Below are 22,755 nucleotides of genomic sequence, written 5' to 3' on the forward strand. Positions count from 1 at the left end.
CAAGAAGAAGATCAGCATTTGTCATTAAAAATTAACATTAAACAACAAATGCCAATATAGTATTTGTCTACTCTTCCCGCGTCGTGTGCTCCTCGCTGTCTCTCTCCCCGCCAAAATCTCCCCGAATTATTATTTTCTTTCTTTCTATTTGTAGCCCTTTCTCGCAATTTCACTCACCCTTTGCGGAGGTACCCCTCTCTTCCAATCTTCATTTTTCATTTTGTTGAAAGGAAGGATATTGTTTGTTTTGTGTTTGTGATCTTGTTTTTTGTTCTTTCTTGTTTTATGTTATAAGTTGGTTATGTTGGTGAAATGCAGGCATTAATTAGGCTAAGGCTTTCGTTTGGTTGCGGCATCATTTTTTTTATGTAAAAGCACATTCCTCACACCAATGGCAGCTGCAGTTTGTGCACCTTTGACTCCCAACCCAGGTTAGCTGCCTCATTCAATCTTACATTTCAATGTGTTTTTGTCTACTATTTACTTTCCAACAAATTTCAGCCTTACACTTATGATATCCACTCATTCAATGCATGGGATTTTTCAGAAAGTGATTCCGAGAAGAACTCCCTGTGAAATTAGCATTACTCATTCATACATAAATATTCATGCTTGCATACATACATGTACATATACATGTGTGTGTATCAATTCTTGTGTGAATATTGGCAATATTAATGCTACTCTGGTGAAGAAGAAATGGCTGTCATCGATCTATGGATCAGGATTTCATTTTTTTTTCTTAATTTAACGAGTGCTGTTTCTTGTACATTGTTGTCATGTATTGACTGATTTAACAAATTTCTTTATGTTGTGACTTTAAATATCATTTTTTGTGCTATACAGCTAAACTGGATATTTTGCTTGCTACGAGAGTAGGACAATTTCACGCTTTGATATTCTGATGCATCTTGTTAGTTGTGGTTGCTATGTATTTGCAGTGCCAGATATGGAACATACTGGGGATGAGAGGAAGAATAGAATTGAGTCAATAAAAAAGAAAGCAATCAGTGCCTCCAACAAATTCAGGCATTCTTTGACAAGAAAGAGTCGCCGAAGTAGCAAAGTCATGTCTGTTGAAATTGAGGATGTGCACGATTCTGAGGAACTAAAGGCTGTTGATGCTTTCCGTCAAGTGCTGATATTGGAGGAATTGCTTCCATCAAAGCATGATGATTATCATATGATGCTCAGGTTATTGCTTTTCTGGCTCCATGTTCAATGATCTGATTGAATCTTTAATTTCAGATTTTATCCTCAACCATTAAATACATAATTTTTTTATTAGGATCAGTAGATAATATGCAAGTATGCTTGATTAATCTTTAGACTTGTCCTCCAATAATGTAGATTCTTGAAGGCCAGGAAGTTTGATATCGAGAAAACAAAGCAAATGTGGTCTGATATGCTTCAGTGGAGGAAGGAATTTGGTGCTGACACAGTCCTGGAGGTATTGATCATAGAAATGGTTCTTTAAAGGATCATTTATTATCTTCATTTAGCTTATTATCCACCACACAGAGCGTTGACCGAGTCTCATTGCGTTTTTCTCTGTATTTTCCTATTTTTCAGGAGTTTGAATTCCAGGAACTCAATGAAGTCTTGGAATATTATCCCCAAGGGCATCATGGAGTAGATAAAGAAGGAAGACCTGTGTACATTGAGTCATTAGGCAAAGCAGATCCTGCCAAGCTAATGCAAGTCACAAACATGGACCGCTATGTCAAATACCATGTACGAGAGTTTGAGAGAACTTTTGATGCCAAGTTTCCAGCTTGTTCACTAGCAGCAAAGAGGCACATTGATCAAAGTACAACCATCTTGGATGTGCAAGGAGTGGTATGTTTGAACAATAATGACTGATATGGGTATACCAAATAATTTCTATCATCTTTGTAGTAATATGATTAAGATTTTATTTTTCATGTATCTTTCGTATGAAGTTCAGAACATTTTGTGGAAGGGGTAGTTGGGTTCTAGACAAGTGTTAGGGTGATCTTCAAATACGTGTTCCTTTCCCTTCCCGTATTTATAGACCATTGTATGATTACCTAGGAAATATTTATTCACTCCCAGAACTAATAACCACAGGGCCTCAAAAGTTTCACCAAAGCTGCTAGGGATCTCATTACTCGCCTTCAGAAGATTGATGGCGACAATTATCCCGAGGTACTAACCGGTGTGTTTGTCTTAAAACAAGCAATAACTTTTATGTACAAATGACATAATAACTGTGATGTGGTGTAAATTCGTGGCTTCCCGACAGACCTTGAACCGCATGTTCATCATCAATGCCGGTTCTGGATTCAGGATGTTGTGGAATACCGTTAAATCTTTCCTTGACCCTAAGACAACAGCAAAGATCCATGTGAGTGTACAGCATTTCTATTCTGAATTGCAGTTTGATGTGGGAAATTATTTGATTAATGAAAGATATAATTCACCAGGTTCTTGGGAATAAGTATCAGAGCAAGTTGCTTGAGATAATTGATGCCAGGTAAGTTTATAATCGGTTGCTTATGCAACCATCTTTCTCATCTCGGTTTCTAGTCTTCACAATTGTATTTACTCTTTTGTTCAAGTTCTAAGCGGTGTTATGAAATATTCCCGTGTTTATTTTTTGTTCCCACACAATGTGGCGCTTTTCTCGTAGCCTTTTTTTTCCTTTTTTCCCTTTCGATCCCAATGAATGGCTTTTGTATTAGTGAGTTGCCAGAGTTTCTTGGAGGTACTTGCACATGTGCTGACAAAGGAGGCTGTGTGCGTTCTGATAAAGGGCCTTGGAATGACCCAGAGATTCTGAAGGTGATATTCAATTCTTTTTGTGACTTCTTCTCTTTACTACAGTTGAAACGATCATCTCATTTAGTTTATTGTTGAGTTAGTATTCTTTATTGACTCATTGACTTGCAGATGGTTCAAAATGGCGATCACAAATGTGCAAAGAAATGCGGAACTCAATATCCTGATGAAAAAACAATCTGTGAGGATGACCTACGCTGCTCAAAGGTCTAATATTGATTATACATTTCCCATTCCATTACCCTTTTGGTTATGCCTCTTTTGGCATGTATAGGGAGCCACATTATTTCTTTTCTCTGAGCTGTTTCCTTTCTTAATGGCTTGAGTTTTCAGAGTTCATATCAAAACCCTACTCTTACTTCCTATTTGATTGACAGAGACTTGACTCTTCTAAGGTGGAGTCAGCTCCAGAGCATCCACAATCCTCTCCTGTTCCTGAAAGGGTCAGTCTAACAAAATTCCTGTAAATCTTTTAGCCTAAAAGGGACCTGAATTTATGCTACCCTATATAGGCTCCACAAAACACATTATTGTTTAGTAGACAGATTTTTGTTTTCTGATCTACCGGTTGTTCTTTATTTCTCTTTGCCAAGTGAGTGACAGGTCTAATGCCTTTTCCTTTCCACGTTTTCTTTTATCGGAAAATTCAACTTGCAGGCTTACAAGTTTGAGGACTATGACCTTTTAGTTGATAAATCTATGGATATGAGTTGGAAAAAGGTGGACAATGGCATGTTTGATCTTTCAAAAGGTATATTCACTTACTAATATAATTACGTAAGTATAATCTGGTGATTTCTGACTGAATTCTAATTGAGCCTAAGGAGAGTACGAAATTAGAAGAACGATTCTCATGACTTGTAGTTTTCCTATTTCTTTCTGAGAACTTACTGTCGAATTAATCCGCAAGCCCACTGGAAAAATAGAGAAATCTGGAACTGTTACAGACTGCATTTAGATTTTTATCTGTTTCTCGAATTTTCTAGAAATTAAAGAGTAATTCCGTGGTTTGCTGACCATCATGTCTCTCAATCAAGTTTGATTACTAATCAAGCCATGGATCCTCTGCAGTGTGTGTACTGTATGTGCTCACTGAAAATGACATGCCAATAATTATAAGAAATATTTTACTTCGCTACAAAAGTAAACTCAGGTTATTTTGAGCGGAAATAAAGGATGATGTCGAGGTGACCATTATTTTTTAAAATGATGAAGGAAATGAAAGGGCATTCTTCAACCAAAAACAAAGATTTTATGCCCTTCGTAAGAAATCATGGTATGGAGGTTTTTCCGAATTTTTGTCATTGGAGTGGCGACGTACGATATGAGAAATTTGGCTCGTGTAAACTGAGAATCAAGGCAACGAGCTGCATGCTAAATGTCGAACAATTTGCCTTATAAGCTCTGTCTGTCTTTCCCTTACAAATCCAAATGACATTTTCCAAGTTTCTATGATTCGCAAAAGCAGATTGCTATACTCAGTATGATGCTTGCAAGGCTCCCCAGGCAATCAACTCACCACTCTTCACTGGTGTCATGGCTTTGGTTACGGGCATTGTCACCATGATTAGAGTGACACGCAATGTTCCCAGAAAGATGACTGATGCCACCATCTACTCAAGTCCTGTCTATTGTGATGACACAGCGGTTAAGAGCCTGGAACACCAGTCACCTGCCCTCTCTAGTGAAGATTACATGACTGTCTTGAAACGCATGGCTGAATTGGAAGATAAAGTTAGTGTTCTGAGTGCTAAGCCCGTTTCCATGCCACCTGAAAAGGAGGAAATGCTAAATGCTGCTTTAAGCCGTGTTGATGGCCTGGAGCAGGAGCTTATGGCAACTAAGAAGGTAGTTTCACATGGAAATGAATATTGCATGGTGATGAAAACAAAACTAGTAAAAACTGAACTGTAAATTAGAATTCTCATTTGTATCTATTACTCTGTTTAATCAGGCTCTCGAGGAATCACTTGCTCAACAAGCAGAGCTCGTCGCTTATCTTGACAAGAAGAAGAAGAAGAAGAAGATGGTACATTACTGATACATCACAATATTGCTAAAAAGTTCTTCCTTTTTAGCGTTGGAATTTTAATGGCTATATTATTTTCAATATTATTTGCCTGTGATGCAGTTGTTCTGGTGAAGAAGAAAGGCAGGATACTGAAAGGTGCTTAAATAACCAGTATTGATGTGATTTTCTGTTTTGAAGGATACTTAATTGCGTGCTCTCTGGTTCAAATTCATGTATAAATACATGTATAAAAAAGCCATCAGAGGTTTTGTGAAGATCCAATTTGCCATTCTAACACACATGTATCGTCAATAAATCCTGGTGTCTTATTGCTCTACACAAAATATAATGGAAAAACATCTGAACATCTATTAGCAGTCTACTGTGAGTGACCAAAGGGAAAAGAATATCCCTTCCCTGTTTATACCATGTAAGACTTCAATATCCTTTTAAGCATTTGCTCTGTTATGAAGAACAGTCTGACACAAAAGCTAGGCAAGCATGACCTCTGAGACCAAATATGCTTGGTATCAATACCTTGAAGAATTACTTAGATATTCAGAGATTCATTTGTCCTTGACTCACAAATAATATCAAACTAAGGTAGGCTTCCAATTAGTTGAAAGGGAAGCGGATTTACGAGGAACAATCTGATAGAAGAAATACTTGTTCGCTCCATATATGAATCACAGTAGTTGCATTACTAAAACTAAACATTTCACATGGAGAGCCTTTCTTTATTGCAGCCTTGAGCCCATCATGAAGTCATCAAACTTCCTTCTCATATGCCACCTTCAATTCTTTCCTTGGGGATCTTTAGATGCCGCCATCGCAAGTGTTAAAGAACGATACACAAGATAGGGGCACAAGGCATAAGCCTCTGCTTCTAAGATCTCTCTTTTGTTGTCCCTTCCCATCTTCCTCACTTGAACACTGATAAAAATAGATTGATATTGATCATATAAAAAATTAATAGAATCAAATAATTATAATGGTTCGCAGCCCTTTCCTTTGAAAAAAGATTAGATAAGTTTGGTACAATGGAGAGTAGATGCCATTTATGATCTAATAAGGTACGTGCAGTTACGAGGAGAAGTGTGTCTTACCGCTTGCGCTGTTCTAGCTGGCTTGATGTTTGATGACTTCATATACGGTACGCTCATTGTCTGTTGGCATCAAGGACTAAATAAAGTTAATAATAAGAACAAACTCCACCATTTTATCAGGCTGAGTTAAGAGAGGAAGTATGTTATCAGCTTGAAAGTTTATACTATGAACTGAAACTTGAAGAGCGATAAATCACCTGCACTTGGTCATGCAGAAATTGTATGTACCCAATCGCTTCTGTCAATACAGAGGCAGTATCTGTCTGCAAGTTACAAAGTTCCCAAAAAAAACCCATGGTCATATTGATATTGTAATGTATTTCTTTAGACATTCCTTAGCAGGAGAATAAGCCAGGTTAATATTTAACAATTACCTTGCCATAAGGCGCCACCAGCCTCTGAAGAGCAGCAATCCTGTCCCCTAGTTTCTCCTTCCTGACCTAGTTAAAAACCCAATTCCACATTTATACTAGATTTTAAAATGGAAACTGAATTGATCAAGGTTAAATTACTACTGCTTTAAATCATCACCTTCAGAGTTGGGCAGGATGATGGCGCGGGCCGATTCTTCTTAGCTTCAGCAAGGAAGTTATTTAACTGAGAAACACTGCTGGGTCTCTTTTTTCTCCCATATCCATCTTCAAATGTTGATGTCTTCACAATAAAGAAGACCTTTTTTCAGTTGAATAGCTTTGGAAATGAGGTGTATCGCTAGTAATGGAACGATGCGTGGGGTATTACTAGTGAAGGCACAATTGGCATAACTATACTGAAATTAATAAGATCATGAAGTAGAGAAGACACCCACTTTGTTGTAGCTATTTGAAGGGCCATCTTTAAGTTCTCGCGTGAAATGAATGTGAGTATTTTCTGAAGACTGGCTAGAACTGGTGTCACCATCATAAGTACTTGTTGATAAGAGATCCATGGTTTGTAAGTTCAAGTCCAAAGAACTTGATACTAATGAAGAACACAAATCTGACTTTGAGATATTGATAGTTGGCAAGATATGGCTAAAATTATATCTTCTACAAGCAGATAGATTCTGCAGATTTTCTGCATTTTGGGCATTAGAATAAAAAATATGTCGAAGAGAAGAAAAGCTGTTGGGAGACCATTGATTTTCACCTAGATCATGAGAATTTTGGTGTTTGTATTTTGATGACATAAAATCTGTTTCCTCTACATTAGAGCTAGTGTGCATCATGTCACTCAGATTGCAAAAAGAGCCTGGGAACTCTTCTTTGGTCTTTCCCAGAAGCAATTCACCGGCTGCAGATTGTTGGTTGAAACTAGATGCGTGGCAGAAACTCAATCCTTGAGTCATGGAAACAGTTGGCAAAGACACACTTGAATTCGGGATGCAGTCAGTTAGATAGTTGTTGTGGGTATTACTTCTAATATTTCTGCATGATCATGTTAGAGAAACAAATGATTATGATAAATACTTTTTTGAGTAACATCATCCTAGGTTCTGATTACCTGCATGCTCACAAACCCTAGAAAATCAACTGCAATATCAAAGAAAACGCCTTTCGAAGATTAATAAGGTGAACCAGTTGGCAAATAAAGTTGAAGCTTGCCTAACTTTCAGTGACCAACCTAATTTCTTCCTTTTCAAGTCCCTATTCCAGAAATCAAAAGCTGCTGCATGAAACCTAGGAGAAAGCCTCAAGTTTCTAGAGGAAGTAGCTAGCCATCATTTAAAAAATGATTCTATATTTCTTTAAAATCCATAAAATATATATAGAAGCTTATATCTGTGTTTCGTAGAGTATCGAAACAGAATAAACGAGTAGAATTCTACCGCGAGAGGAGAAATATACTTACAAAATTATGTCTGCAGCTTCTGGGTTCAGGTCACTGATGCTCGAAACCTTACTGTACTCAGCAGGTTGTGATGAAAAAGAAGAATAATATCCTGTAAACTGTTCTTGAAACTGATGCTGGAGGTGGAGATTTCCAGGCTCCATTATGTAACTTCTTAGACTTGAAAATCCATTGAAAAGCCTAATAAATTAACTGGGATGATTTCATAACCTCTCACTTTCTGCTGAAAGAATCACCCACAAAAACCTCTTTTCTTACCTTTACTTGCCTATTTTCCTCAGTTATATTCTCTCCTCACTTCCTGGTCTCAACTTCAAAGTAGCATGCATATCAAAGAAATCAAAAACCATGTCTTTCTTCTCTCTCTGAGGTTTCCCTATCTTGTTCGTCACTCCAAAGAAGAAACTTTGTACAGCTTGACTTTGCTCTAAAATAGTATTTAGATGAAGGTTTCGGCACTCTCTGGATACATAGCGAGCATGAGAAAGGGTACTCTAATGCTTGACAATAATCTGCCCTTGTTTTGGCGAAAGGCAAGCAAAGGTCCTAAAGGTAGGGGGAAATAATGGCAAACCTGAAACTCGCAATATTTATTCTCCCCACTTGTGTAATAGCAAAACTTAGGCAAGAAAAACTAAGATTCTATGGCAGCTTTTGTTTAGTGCATATATAGTCATTAATTTTATTTTTTATTATTCAATAATATATCTAATGAAAAAGAGGGTCTGCCACAAACATGAAGAGCAGGCCTCTGATCCCACTGAGAAGAGGGAAAGGGATTCAATACAGAGATGCAGCTCTGGCGATTTTATAACAGGTTTCGTAACACAAATAGAATGAAGGATGGGGTGTATTGGCTCTGGCGATTTTATAACAGGTTTCGTAGCACAAATAGAATGAAGGATAAGTGCGGGGGCTTTGGGCCTGTTGAAATCTGCTCGAGGCTAGCTAGCTTGAGCAGAGAGACGAAGGAATGAAGTGGCTTAAATTGAGATTCTTACCATGACTCTTGAGGCATTAGTGACTTCGTTATTTTTGTTGCTGAAAATGTAAGTGAAGGACTTTTATATGTGTAATTTTAGTTACAGAAATCATGGTAAGTCATAGTCATTGAAGAAAAACCCCTTGCTAATACTTTCTGGGCTTATTAAACCTATGATTAGCTAGTGAGGGTTTGCTTGCTTTCATTCTTTAGTTAATCTTAATGTGCTTTCTGTTTTTTATTTAGAAATATATTAAAATAATGTTTTTTTTATCATTTCTTTAAAAAAAGTACTAGAAAAGAACTGGGATTAATTTTAGGAAATCATAATCCTGTAAAATGCTACCATTTGATAATTAACCATTGTGTTAAAACCATGGAAGGAAGCAGAAGCGTTGATGAGTATGAAACCCTAATGTTCATTAATTTATATATCTGTCATGTAGAGGGATCAGAAATAATTAAAGTCTCTGGTGGTGCTAAATATAATAATGGTTCTTGATTAACAAATAATAAGAGGCCTGGAGGTAATCCAAGAGCACCAGAGAAAAGTGAGCCTAGGGGGGGAAAGGTGATCGGGAATACGTGAGATTTACATTACATTATGGGCAAGTTTGTCGCTGCCTTCCCTTCATTTCCTACACTTTTCCGGCCTGCTCCTCTCCAGTCTTTTTATTCCTTTTTATTTTAGTCTTTTTTTATCTATTCCCCATGTTCAAGTACGAAGCTTCACCCTCTTTTCTTCTTTGAAATAACATGGACGAACTTTAATTTCCTAGTATATAACAATCAAATGATTACTATTCTCCACAATAATAATATATGTTAATAAAATGAGTGTTGAACTTAATTTATGTATAATTAGTGCCAATATTTTTCTATAAAATATCAAGCTGCGTTATTTTTTTATTTTATTATACTTGAGATTATAATTGCGATTACTTTTTAGAGTATTTTTCATTTTAAAATATAATAAAATGATTTTTTATTTTTAAAAAATTATTTTTAATATCAACATATTAAAATAATTCAAAAATATTAAAAATATTTTAATTTAAATCAAAATAAAAAATTTTAATTTTTAATTTTTTTTAAAAATATTTTAAAAAAATAATATTAAATAAGCACCGCAAAAACAATCATTTGAATCGACACTGGATTCTTTATGTAAAAATAAAGAAACAGCATATAAATCACATTATGCAAATTCCTTTCCAACTATTGCAAGCCCATTGGGATTCCAAGAAGCCAACAGGATGTATGCTCTAGCCAGGTCAGCTGGAATTTTATAATCAAACTGAGAGAACCTAGTCTGTCTAATCCACTTGCATACACTTAGGCACCCAGTCGGAATCCACGTTGGATGCATTATGCTTCGACATTACTAAAAACAGTTCTAACATTATAAAACACATGTATACACATATTAACATGCCATTTCTATGTAACAAAAAGAAAATGGGGGAACATCAAAGTTGCTGCCATGGTCTACTGGCCGTGACCCTTTTCCAGTTATTGCCGACTTCCATTCCCAAGAATTTGTTTCATTAGCCCCTTTTATTTTGCTAGTACTTCTATATATATATATGCACGCGTGAGTGTCGTCCGGTACTATAAAGGATATTAAAAAAATTATTAATACTTCTTGAATAGTTAAAATTTCTGTTACTAAATTAAATTTTCTTGAATGAAATATGATTTACTATAAATATAACATATAACATATAATTTTATTTTAATATAATAAAAATAAAGCTCTCATAAAAAATATTTAGATCGGAGAATTCTTTTAAAAAGAAAATTAATATTGAATTTTTGATCGGTATCCTAGATAAACAGTTGATTATGTACAGATTTTGATGTGTATATGAATAAATAAATATTATCCATAACAATTTTGAGCTCAATGTAAGATATGATTCAAGTTTCTATAGATGTAACTAAATAAGATAAAAACAACAATGCATGTGGCGTTGAACTCCACGCAAGTGGAGAAGCATGTTATTTGGGAATTAAGAACTCCTTTGTATTGTAAAATAAAAGAAAGAAGTAGAAATTGCTTTAACCTTGTTGCATCATAAAAAGAAAAAGAAAAAAAAAAGAGTTAAATTAGGAAGTAACATACTGAAAAGGTAAAGATGTTTGAAAGAAGACAGGGCAACAAGATTGAAGCCAAAGAATATATGCTCCCTTGGGTTTTTTTTTAGCTTAGGTAAGGGAAATCCTGTATTACTGTGGACCATAATCTCTTTGTTTCTCGTTCCAAATATCATTGTTTATGTTTGTTCATTATTTTCCAGTAGACTTCACCAGTCTTTTACAGAAAACCATACCCTCACCTTGCATATACGACAGTGACAGTCATTGGTGGTTCTCGTTCAGAGATTGCCCGTAGCCCCCTCTGTGTTACAGAAGCTTCGCACTTAATTATCACATTATTTGGTTTTACTCCCACAGATCTACCCCAGCAGCATACGTAGCTGTTTCACAATTTGACGCAGTGGTGCAATGTAACTAATGGCTAAGGTTCATAGTATTTTATATTATTTATATATAATGTAGCGAATGAAAGAACGTAAAGTGGCTGTAGTTTAGTGGTGAGGATTCCACGTTGTGGCCGGGGAGACCCGGGCTCGAATCCCAGCAGCCACAAATTATTATTTTTTTATTTTAATCTCTTTGTGGGCTCGGGCCAACCCACATTGTGTGGCCCATTCAATGTGCTGTTTCTGAATACTGCTTAATTAATTATAGAGGGGAAAGTTTATCAGGATGAAGATCACACGTCATCTGCCGTTGCACTGCTTCCTGTTGTAATCATAGATATATAATAAAACCCTGTCTCCCTCTATTCTTGAATTGTATAGATTAATCTAGACTAATTCAAATTAATTTCGCTCTATGATATTTTTTTTTAATTCAAATTAATTTCGCTCTATGATATTTAAAAAAAAAAAAAACAACATTGTTTTGAATTAATATTTTCTGAAAAAATAAAGGGATATATTGTACAAAAGAACAGATAGCAACTGGAAGTATTTTACAATACAAAACATTTTACTCTCCTGATTTCTCACTATACATACTTTTATTTCCACCACTCAATTATCTTCTATAATAAAACATTTGGGATTTTCTAATGGAGCTCATGAACCCTTTTTTCTTTCAATTTAATATTTCTATAGCGTAATTAAATAAAATTAGTTTTGGAACAATAACAAAATTGTCAAATTAAAAAAAAAACTAAAATGTAAAACTCATTATTTTCGGTGTTTAAGGATTTTATTTGATAAAAAGAGTTCAATTGTGGTAGGGTTTTATCATGAACATGTCTAGAAAAAGATCGGATTTTTCAAAATTAAATCATGTTTTTACCAATTATTTAGAGTGTTCTATAATTTATTAAGTAAACCGAATCATATCAAAATAAATTTTATGTAATTTAATTTATGATTTAGATTAGATAAAAAAGTGGTTCAAATATTTTAAAGTTGAACTCACAAGAACATGTTATAATGTATTTTAAAAATGTGTTTTACTTGAAAAAATATTAAATTGATTTTTTAATTTTTTTTAATTATTTTTATATGCTGATGTAAAGAATAAAAAAATATCTGAAAAAATTATTTTAATATATTTTTAAGTAAAATACACTTTTAAAAACTACATTTGTATCGTAATATCAAACATATTTATATACTCATGGAAGACAACAGGAAACATTTGTAATAGTAACTTTGAACCCAGTGAATCCAAATCATTTTTTAAATTAACACGGTAAATTAAAAGTTTTGACAGAATAATATTTTATGAAAAAAATTTAGTGAAATAGTATACTTTCATCATGTTACGCTTCTGAAACATGATATTTACTAATTGTCGTTATTTTTAAGCCTAATCACACTTTAAAATAACGATATTTAAACATGTTGCACTTTTAAAATGCTAACAACTACCAACTTGTATGCTAGTTGGATATAATTATATAACTTGTCTATCATTTTACATAAAAATCATAATTTTATAAATTTTTTCATTCAAATAATTTTTTATAAGTAATAATATATATTTTATCCAACCTGTAGACTAAAAAAAAAACTTTTAAAAATTATTATTTACACAGTAGTTTTCATAGGTGATTCTAGACAGTTAGATGTTGGTCTACTATAACTATACGAGGATTTACTCTTAACAGATTACATGAATAGTCTAGCAGATTTATTTGTGAACTAATAGAATATGTTTAAGCTTAGGAAGAGATCTAAGCGTCAATCCAGAATTATGGCTGAAAAAAACCGTAACTTTTAATATGATCATTGGATCGCGCTTAAATGTTTACAAAAGTTTCTAAAAGTTGTTTCTTTTATCGCTATTCCAATTATTAAATCTTTAGAATTAAAAAATCTCATCCTGAAGCTCTAATTTTAATAATTATGTGATTTTTTTTATGAACTAGTTGACCGATTTAACAAAATAACCTTCATAAGTTTAATTAAATTATAGTATCAATTAAATTTTTTTCAATGAATCCAATCACTACATCTTCAAATCTTCAATGTATCCAATCACTACATCTGAAAGTATACTATTTTTCCAAAACTTCTTACTTCTGTGTCATTTCACTTTTTATTTGCATTTTAGATACTAATTGCCTAATGAATCCAATCCAATCCAATCCACCCAAGGCATTATTAGAATGGAAAAATGAATAAAATGCTGGAGTTGGGTCCTATTGGCAAATTAAGGAAAGCCAGCCGGCTACGCTGGCTGCTTTCCACGTGGTGGCTAGAGACGTTTACTTATGCACACACAACAGCAGAGGAGAGTCGTAATAAGTTTTTTATATATAAAAGAGTTAGTTAATCTGTAAAAATTCACAATTTTTAAATTTTAATCATGTAATTGATTAAACGAAAAGCAAAGGCAAATATTACCAATTACAATAACAAAGGCATATCCTTCCACGTTCAAAACCATGCCTATCCCTATGAGAGCCCTTTTGGCCATGAGCTATATTGTATATATTTTGGGTTCTTAAGCTTGGCTCACTCATCAGCTTACTTAGCTTAATATTTCTTAGTCATTTTCCTCAAATCTCCCATTTGACCAATTGAAATAAGATGTTGCTCCTAGTGAAAGAAAAATGTATTTGTGATGGTTATTTGATATTTTTATTATTTTTTAAACAAGAAACATATTGGATTTTAAGGTATTTTAGAATTTATTTTCTTGTACATGGTTCAAAATAATATTCGGATAGTTAAAATCTATATTTAAGGTTAATTTAAAATTTTTATGTTGATTAAGATAAAAATAATTAGAATAAATCTCATTAAAAATTACTTCTATTTAATTTTATAATAGGGATATCTTTTTTATATTTAGATGAAATTATAATATATAAATTAACTCTGAGTTAATTTTATTAATAAAATAATTCATCTAATTTGAAGTCAAAATCTTGATCTTAAAATGTCAATTTAATGGCTAAAAAATAAATTAGTCAATTCAAAGTCTATAAGAAATAAAATTTTATTAAATGTATTTTTGTTTTTGTTGTTTTTGCTTTTAATAGTGGGATCATCATTAAAAACAGAAAAATATAATATTAAAAGTATAAACTATCAGAAAATTATTTAGATGATTCTCAATTATAAAGTCTCCAACTCTTTGTAAAACAAATTTGGGAAACTTGTTGTCAAATGAAAATAAATTTAGACGTTACCCTTTAGACCTAGTCTTTCTTTTTCAATATAAAATAGAAAAGACACGGAGGAGCCAGAGCCGGAGCCGGAGCCAAACTTAAGCCGTCAACTGATCGCAAATATATCTGCATTTTTGTTAGTGCATGAAGTGAGAGGTGAAGTTTCCTAAAACCCAAAGCAAATTACGTTGTACCTGTCTTTTTTGTGTCACCTCACGTCTTTCACCACTGCCCTCCCCCCTTGGTCTAATCCTGACAAGATAGAGTATCATACAAAACCCCGTTAGATCAGATCAGTTTTTATCACTTCTACTATATAGATAAGATCTCCAGTTCCAATCCTGGTGAATTATGGAAAATAATCTCCAGCTCCAATCCTGGTGAATTACGGAAAATATTTTGCTTTTCTTTAAAGGCTTCTTATTTGAAGGCAGAGTGGTTTCTGGGTTTTGAGAGTTTTGAGATTTGGTTGTGCGTAGAGGGAAAAAAGAAAGGATTTTGGGGTTTTGGTTAGATTGTGATCATGTGATTCTTGGCTTGATTTTGGAGGAGGATTTGGTGGGTTTTGTTTATTTGAGGGATTAAGCAAGAATTGGAGGTGGAAGTTTTAAGACTTTGCTGCTTTTGGAATTTGCTCTTTTTTTTTTTCTTGGAGGAATCAGTTAAACGAGGGAGTTCTGTTCTTTTTTTATTAAATTTTTAGCAAGTAAAGAAGTGTTGACAACTTGACACAGAGAATAACGTTAGAAGCAACCAAGTGATCTCAAAAGATCAAAGATTGCGGCAAGTATCAACTCCACATCCTTTCTTAAGCCTTTGTTTGTATATTTGCTATGGCTCGTTTTGGATCATTTTGAGGCTCTTTTGCCTTTAATTTTTTTCAAGTTGTTTATTTGATTAGATGTATCTTGCTTTAATTGGTAAGTGAGTGAATCGGTTTTCCTTTTATGTGAATGTTGATGAGATTTTGTAGAGTTTTAAGAGTTTTTAATGACAATTTGCAGGGAAATGGCAACTTTAGTGGAGCCTCCAAATGGAATTAGGCCAAGCGGGAAGCAATATTACTCAATGTGGCACACTGTATTTGAGCTTGATTCAAAGTATGTTCCAATTAAGCCTATAGGTAAAGGGGCTTATGGTGTTGTTTGCTCTTCGATTAATCGGGAAACAAATGAGAAAGTTGCCATCAAGAAAATCAATAATGTGTTTGAGAACAAGATTGATGCTTTGAGGACTCTCAGAGAGTTGAAGCTTCTTAGACATATCCGGCATGAGAATGTAATTGCTCTGAAGGATGTTTTGATGCCTATTCAGAGGACAAGTTTCAAGGATGTGTATTTGGTTTATGAGCTCATGGATACAGATTTGCATCAGATTATCAAGTCCTCACAACCACTTTCCAATGATCATTGCAAGTATTTTATATTTCAGGTAAATACTCTCTCTCTCAAGTGGTAGTAGTATAAAAGTTTCTCATTCTTTCAGCCCGTCTTGTGATGTCAATTTCATGCTAATATGCACTGTGTATCTGACGGAAAGTGTTCTCACTGGGAATTATGGCTGCATTTTATCTCTGTAATTATATGTTATAATTTCATGTTGTGCCAGGAGATGGTGATTAATATCTTAGTGAAAACAGCATTAGATGGTTACAAAGTCAAATTTGTTTAAGAAAGAATCATTCCAATTGTGAACAATTATCATTTTATGGTTCACAGAGAAAAATGATTAAGCTGAAGCTGACCATTCTATAGTAGTTATATTTGGTAGTTTTGGTCTATGAGTTGTATGTACATGTCTTTAAATTGTAAAATTCTACCCCAGTCAATAGATGTCAGACTTTGGAAGAAAATGCATGCTCGTACATTCTTTGTTACCACCTGTTAATCTTGGTTAACACCATGGGGCATTATCAGACCCAGCTTTTTAAGGTGTCATAACAATTCAATGGCCTTGTTAGATGAGTCATGCTCAGCGTTCCAAGGTGTCGACATTAATCATGGATTTTGATTCTCCATTTCGCGGGGTATGCAACCCACCAAATTTACTTAAACCTATAAATGACCAGTCATCTATAATATTTAGTATCTGTAGTTTCAGTCCTTTGATTTTCTGGTTTACTCTGTGTCATGCCCGTTAAAAACTTGAATCCACAAGAAAAATAGTGAATAGTTAAAATATGTAGAGGCGGTGATGATAGTTGTGACTGGATTCATCATCTTATGAAATTTTGAGAGAGAAGCTATGGTTCAAGCAAAATTGATTTAAATCTTTCATGCTGCAGAATTTTGTGATTCATGTTTACTCACACTCACTGGGTGCCAAGGCAGGATGTGAGGGTATTCTCTCTTTATTTTACAGTAAAACAAGGGCCTCCTGTGATTCCCATGTTTTGCTCTCTTTGCGAGTAAGAAATGCCTCGCATTCTGCATTCCCTGTTGGCTTCTCTGGTGCAAACTCAACTGAGTTACTCATTTGTTAATGAACAAATCACAAAACTGTGCGAAGATGATGATGAATTTGGCAAAACAATGGCAATGGCTTATGTTCCTTTCTGATTGAACTTGATAGCTGTGCTTTGACATAGCATAACCAGTGATAATAATCTGGGATAATGATTAGATGCGATGCCATGCATACAACTAGTTAATTTTCAATCAATTTTTCTTCTCTTCTCAATATTGTTCTGCTAGTATCTAATCTTCATAAAATATTTTAGTTGCTACGTGGGCTGAATTATCTCCACTCAGCCAACATTCTTCATCGGGACCTGAAGCCTGGAAATCTCCTTGTCAATGCTAACTGCGACCTGAAGATATGTGATTTTGGGCTGGCACGAACGAGCAGAGGCAATGAACAGTTCATGACTGAGTATGTTGTTACCCGATGGTATCGTGCACCTGAGCTGCTACTCTGCTGTGACAATTATGGAACATCCATTGATGTCTGGTCTGTCGGGCGTATCTTTGCTGAGATTCTTGGCCGCAAACCTATCTTCCCTGGAACAGAGTGTCTGAACCAGCTGAAGCTAATTATCAGTGTCCTCGGTAGCCAAAAGGACACTGATCTTGAGTTCATCGACAACCCAAAAGCCAGGAGGTACATCAAAACACTTCCTTATACAAGGGGAACCCATCTCTCACACCTATACCCTCATGCTGATCCTTTGGCCATAGACTTGTTGCAAAGGATGCTGGTGTTTGATCCTAGTAAGAGAATTACGGTGACAGAAGCACTTCTACACCCTTACATATCAGGGCTGTACGATCCAAGACGCGAACCACCAGCACAGGTTCCTATCAATCTAGACATGGATGAGAATCTTGGGGAACATATGATTAGGGAGATGATATGGGATGAGATGCTTCATTACCACCCTGAAGCTGTGTTAGCTCATAGATAGATTATGTTTCAAAATCCTTTTTCTAGTGTGTCTGTGAGATCAGTTAAATATTTCCACTTGGAAGCATGACATTGAGAGAATGTACGTGATATTTACCAAGATTTTGTTTGGACATTTTGTTTATCAGTTTTGGGTTTCAGAGCCGGACTATGGCATCTTGTAAATTGTAAATTGGCATGCCATCATTTATTGTGGTCTATAAAATATATCGAGCAATGTAGACATCTTGATCTGGAATAATACGATAATGTTGATGCATCAATATTTTTATGTCTGTATAGAACTGGTGACGGGGACCATGGGTTTCATAGTTTTCACCTTCTGACTTGTAATATCCCTATTTTTACCATTCATCTTCATCTTCTTCCCTGCTCCCAAAACAATTTTCTTTCAGTTCGTAATTTGGAATGCTGCACGTGAAAATGAAAGCCAACCTCTTGCAGCACTAGAAGCAACCCAATTTTAATGGACAACCATCACTTGGTCCTGCACATTCTTATGAAATGATGGAATTGTTTAAAACACTGATGTGAGGGGACATCAAGACAGTTAGGCTCTGTTAAGGCACGCCTCTAAACACAAATTCTGACCTTGTAACATTTGGAAATGTGCTATTTCTTGTTTGAGTGCTCAGGAAAACGTCAAACATAACGAATTCGGCTCACCTTTCTTTTCAAAAACTAGCTTTGCATCACAAATTTTGAAAAGCAGAAATGACTCTCTAATTCAACAAACTGAAATGGACTTGTGAGTGGGCAGTTTGAACTGATCTGCGGGTGTCTGCACATGGAGAGACTCCTCTAGGGCAATTTACTTGTGTCCCTGAAGCCTGGCCTGGCCAAGATAGGCCTACATAACGCTACCCTTTAATAAGAAATACTAGGCCTCAGTCTGGAAATCTTATTAAACTTAAACATGTGTTGCTTTGGCAACTAGCCGTCGATGAAGCATAAACCTCGAGTCTTTTTGGATAAAAACTCGATCAAGATTTGCAAGCATAATCGAGTTTTTTATGCTGTTCATGCATGCATTTAAACTAAATCACTTCCCTCCCTTGTTTTTGTAATACCAGGGAATAGTCGTCACTTCTAAATCATCATATAGAAGCCTTAAAATTTAACTTTCTTATAGTATTGGAATAGTCGTCACTTCTAAATCATCATAGAGAAGCCTTAAAATGACTAAAATTTAACTTTATTGTAGTACATGACTTGAAAATATATTAAAATAATATATTTTTATTTTTTAAAATTTATTTTTTATATAAAAATGATTATTTTTTAAAATTTATTTTTATATAAAAAGATTAAAAAAAACTAATTTCAAACAAAAAAATAATAATTAAAAGCACTGTTTACTTGGCAAAAACATACATGTTATTCACCCAAGCTTGGCTTCCAGGTCAAGTTATAATCCATGTTCAGCTCATACATCATGGAGGGTTGGTCATTCGTTCCAGCTCCCCATGGAATTGAACTTATATCAAACTGGGGTGCAATCCTAATAATCAATTTCCCTAAAAATATATTAATGAACTTATTAATTGTGCATTATACAGCTTAATTTACTAAAGCAATATTCAAGTCCTAACAAATATAATTCTTTTATTATAATTATTTAATAGGAAAACATTATCCCCTACTCTATGGTTCAAAAGTCATGAACTCACCCACTAAACCTAAAAGATAAAGTGTTAGAACAAATAACTCCTAAAAAAATACTAATTTTGTGCCATCAGTTTCACTTATTGTGGATAAGCAGGAGGACAAGGGAAATCTCAAATTAGTCCCCCTTCTATCCACCAATTCTCAATTGGATCCCTAAACTAAAACTTTTCTAAATCTAATTCCTAAAGTTGATTAATATTTTGGTATATATTATTGCCCAAATAATTAATGAGAATCTGACTTTATCCATTAACATCTTGGAATGATTTTAGCCCACCAGCAGTCCCTCGCCATCTTCTACTGGCATTTAACCAGAGAGTCCCCACTCTATAAAGCAGCAATGCTAGAAACATAAAAAGTTCAATTCCTACCCTCGCCACTACAAAAGAGTCAAGGCCACCATCGACAAGTAAAACCTAACCCCCCACCCAATCCGAAATTAAAATATTTTTTATTTTTAATATCAATATATTAAAAGTATAAAAGAAATATTAATTTAACATGTTTTTTCAAATAAAAGCATTCTTGAAAATAAAAGCTACCGCAAAGAAAAAACAAGAGGGCAATTTGATTAGCTCACGTCACGCAAGGATAGCTCAAGTGGATGGCTGGGTGGGAGCCGCCAAACTAGAAAAACCATCCAAGTAAATTCAGGAAATTTGCTTGCAAGTTGACGGGCAAGAGGCAGGGGATTTTGAAACAATTATGATGGGAAAAAAAAAAAATGGATAATACTCCAAGAACAAGATCAAGAGCAAGTTGTAGCGGGAGTGTTTTTTCCATGAAACATTCTATAAAGATTCTTACGACACATTTTAAAAGAAATTTAAAAAAATTTATTTTATTTTTTAAAGAATTAATATTTTTTTAATATTGCTAGATTATTTTAACATGTTTATGTTAAAATAATTTTTTAAAATTAAAAAATATTATTTGAAAGTATTTCTAAATAAAATATACTTTAAAAAATAACTATTACCATCAAGGGCATAACTAGGATTAATTACAAGGAAAAGCTAAAATTAATATAATAAGATATAATATTTATTTTAATTTATTATACATGAGTTGTTAAAAAAAACTTTGCATAATTTAGTTTTATTCAAATAACTTACTACAAATATATAATGACTTTTGTATATGATAAGGTTTTGAGTAATATCAAATTGAATCAAAATAATAAAATTAATTTTATTTTTATAATATATCCTTTACTTTAATATTGTTGGTGTTTATATATATCAAATATAAATATAGAAAGTATATAAGAAACATTAGCTAAAATAAAATATTATTTATGAAAGTGAATTTTATTTTATTAATTAATTCGGTATTCCTAAATTTAAGAACGATTGCTTGGATTTCTAATTAAATAAGTAATGTTGATTTTAGTAAGATGTTGCTCACTAATCAACGTAAATTCTTTGCAAATTAAAGTATATTGAGGCTGTTCAACCATAACTTCAATATTATATATTAGAGTTGATTTATTAAACTGTGAGTTATCGATATTTTTTTTAAGAAAAAAAATATTTTTTTTTATTTTGTTTATAATTTAACCTAAAATTAAAATATATATTGTGAGAAAAATTAATAATTTTGATGACTCTACTAAAAACAAAACATAAAAAAAAATCAAAGTACAATAAAAAAACCAATAAAATAAATCTAATTAATTTTTAAAAAAATTACAATAACAAGAATTCAAAAAACAATGGGTAGAATTAGTAGATTTGAAAAAAAAATGTTAGAATTATATAAAAAAAAAACCTCATCAAATTACTAGCAAACATCTCAAAACAAAACCTCATCAAATTATTAGCAAACATCTCAAAATAAAAAAAAAAGATTTTAAATTTAAATATCTTTGTCTTGTTTGATGAAAGATGAATTAAGTAATGATTATGCTTCAATTTTTCTAAAGAAAATTTTTACTTGTAATTTATATTTTTTATTTCTGTTTTTGACTAACTGTAGGATTTATATTAAAATAACTTTATATTTTTTTTTTATCTAAGTATATAAAATCAATAATAAATGTAAAGAAAATAAAAGTAAACTCACACTTAATTATTGTAAAAAAGCTCACCTCTTTAAAATAAAAAAATGTAATACTTTCTCATACTTAATTACTAAATAATGGGAAAAAAAATTTGCCGTAGCCTGGAACCCGGTGCCGGACCCTGCTTAACTCCCCTTGCTTTCACCTCCAAGTCCCCAGCTACTGACTTCCAAACATATATATATACATAGACACACGCGCGGGCGCGCACAGAGGTTTCTCGATGGACAAATAATTAGTCTTTTTACGTGATTGGATTAAGAAAATTGAGATTTACAAGGGTTTTCTCAACATATTTCCTAAGATCACCCATTAATTAATTAATTAATGCAATTGGAAAATCTCACCTATATGATTAATTTATTTATTTCTATTATTGAATAAAATCATAATCTCCAACTAGATATTACACTACCTACGGTGTTGAAGAGTATTTATTAGAGCTGGTTGCGGGTGGTTCAACTGGTATTTAAAAAACCCAGCCTGTTCAAACAGTTTTGCCAGATCCTTTGATTTCCTTACTTTTATACAAATTTAATCAACATGCGATTCAGCTGTTTCCGAATTGAACCAGCCAGCTGGTTTCAGTTCCAGTAACTATATCTAATTTGTTTATATATATATATATATATATATATATATTATTTTAATATAATTTTAAATAAAAAATTACTTTATATCATCCCGCCACATCTCAAATGGACGCAGCAGCCCACGCAAGTTGAAAAAATGGTGTCCGCGAGAGATGCTATTTGGAAACGTGTTTAAATTCATGTTTTATATATTTTTGTTTTAAATTAATTTTTTTAAAATTTTTATATACTTTAAATAAAAATATTATTTTGAATATATCTTTAAATAAAAAAATATTAAAAAACAACTATACCACCGCACAATAAAACAGCCTGGAATATCCCGCAGCAAGTTGCCTATCTTTTTTTCTTCAAAAAAGTGAAGGACGCCACTAGCAGTGAGAGGTCTGACACCATGCATGTGCCGCTGTACGGCTAAGGGATTCCACAAGATACATTACTGTACCCACAGCTCCCTCTTCCTCCAATAAAAATGAAGCCACTTGGTTGTATTTAGGTATAAAAGATATTAATCAAAATTAATTAAGAGTAAATAAACAAGTACGATTAATTTAATTCAGAAGTAAAACTTACCGCTTTATTAAGGTAATAGGTT

At 33.4% G+C, this 22,755-nt stretch overlaps 3 protein-coding genes across 6 annotated transcripts; 2 read left to right on the top strand and 1 right to left on the bottom strand.

Moving 5' to 3' along the window:
* Nucleotides 1-949: 949 nt before the first annotated feature.
* LOC105128456 (phosphatidylinositol/phosphatidylcholine transfer protein SFH12-like) lies at nucleotides 950-5,186 on the top strand. Its single transcript, XM_011030145.1, has 13 exons — nucleotides 950-1,194; nucleotides 1,351-1,450; nucleotides 1,573-1,839; nucleotides 2,092-2,169; nucleotides 2,267-2,368; nucleotides 2,448-2,497; nucleotides 2,706-2,805; nucleotides 2,914-3,009; nucleotides 3,180-3,245; nucleotides 3,460-3,553; nucleotides 4,271-4,650; nucleotides 4,757-4,831; nucleotides 4,934-5,186. The coding sequence occupies exons 1-13, from the start codon at nucleotides 950-952 to the stop codon at nucleotides 4,943-4,945; spliced, it is 1,665 nt and encodes a 554-aa protein (XP_011028447.1). The 3' UTR covers nucleotides 4,946-5,186.
* A 16-nt stretch (nucleotides 5,187-5,202) lies between these two features.
* On the bottom strand, nucleotides 5,203-8,342 carry LOC105128464 (transcription factor bHLH110-like). The gene is made up of 7 exons (XM_011030157.1): nucleotides 7,750-8,342; nucleotides 6,728-7,325; nucleotides 6,451-6,573; nucleotides 6,294-6,359; nucleotides 6,117-6,182; nucleotides 5,920-5,979; nucleotides 5,203-5,746 (listed from the first exon to the last, which is right to left on the bottom strand). The coding sequence occupies exons 1-7, from the start codon at nucleotides 7,890-7,892 to the stop codon at nucleotides 5,630-5,632; spliced, it is 1,173 nt and encodes a 390-aa protein (XP_011028459.1). The 5' UTR covers nucleotides 7,893-8,342; the 3' UTR covers nucleotides 5,203-5,629.
* A 6,116-nt stretch (nucleotides 8,343-14,458) lies between these two features.
* On the top strand, nucleotides 14,459-18,096 carry LOC105128472 (mitogen-activated protein kinase 7-like). 4 transcript variants are annotated; one of them, XM_011030185.1, is made up of 3 exons: nucleotides 14,459-15,355; nucleotides 15,440-15,866; nucleotides 17,155-18,096. In XM_011030185.1, the coding sequence occupies exons 2-3, from the start codon at nucleotides 15,444-15,446 to the stop codon at nucleotides 17,836-17,838; spliced, it is 1,107 nt and encodes a 368-aa protein (XP_011028487.1). In that variant the 5' UTR covers nucleotides 14,459-15,355; nucleotides 15,440-15,443; the 3' UTR covers nucleotides 17,839-18,096. The 4 variants fall into 4 exon arrangements, with proteins under 4 accessions (XP_011028487.1, XP_011028495.1, XP_011028478.1 ...); XM_011030193.1 differs by having other exon boundaries at nucleotides 14,459-14,591; XM_011030176.1 differs by having other exon boundaries at nucleotides 14,460-15,222.
* The last annotated feature ends 4,659 nt before the right edge of the window (nucleotides 18,097-22,755 follow it).

Source organism: Populus euphratica, unplaced genomic scaffold, assembly GCF_000495115.2.
Source record: "Populus euphratica unplaced genomic scaffold, PopEup_1.0 scaffold2.1, whole genome shotgun sequence".
NCBI lineage: Eukaryota > Viridiplantae > Streptophyta > Magnoliopsida > Malpighiales > Salicaceae > Populus > Populus euphratica.

What these genes read in the sequence shown, in the direction of transcription:
- LOC105128456 (XM_011030145.1), top strand. Translation starts at nt 950, where the DNA reads ATGGAACATACTGGGGATGAGAGGAAGAATAGAATTGAGTCAATAAAA. An exon ending in TCTTGGATGTGCAAGGAGTG is followed by an intron (nt 1,840 to 2,091) that starts GTATGTTTGAAC and finishes TAATAACCACAG; the next exon opens with GGCCTCAAAAGTTTCACCAA. An exon ending in CCTCTCCTGTTCCTGAAAGG is followed by an intron (nt 3,246 to 3,459) that starts GTCAGTCTAACA and finishes TTCAACTTGCAG; the next exon opens with GCTTACAAGTTTGAGGACTA.
- LOC105128464 (XM_011030157.1), bottom strand. Translation starts at nt 7,892, where the DNA reads ATGGAGCCTGGAAATCTCCACCTCCAGCATCAGTTTCAAGAACAGTTT. An exon ending in GAAGCTGCAGACATAATTTT is followed by an intron (nt 7,326 to 7,749) that starts GTAAGTATATTT and finishes ATGATCATGCAG; the next exon opens with AAATATTAGAAGTAATACCC. An exon ending in CTTCAAATAGCTACAACAAA is followed by an intron (nt 6,574 to 6,727) that starts GTGGGTGTCTTC and finishes TTTATTGTGAAG; the next exon opens with ACATCAACATTTGAAGATGG.
- LOC105128472 (XM_011030185.1), top strand. Translation starts at nt 15,444, where the DNA reads ATGGCAACTTTAGTGGAGCCTCCAAATGGAATTAGGCCAAGCGGGAAG. An exon ending in GCAAGTATTTTATATTTCAG is followed by an intron (nt 15,867 to 17,154) that starts GTAAATACTCTC and finishes AAAATATTTTAG; the next exon opens with TTGCTACGTGGGCTGAATTA.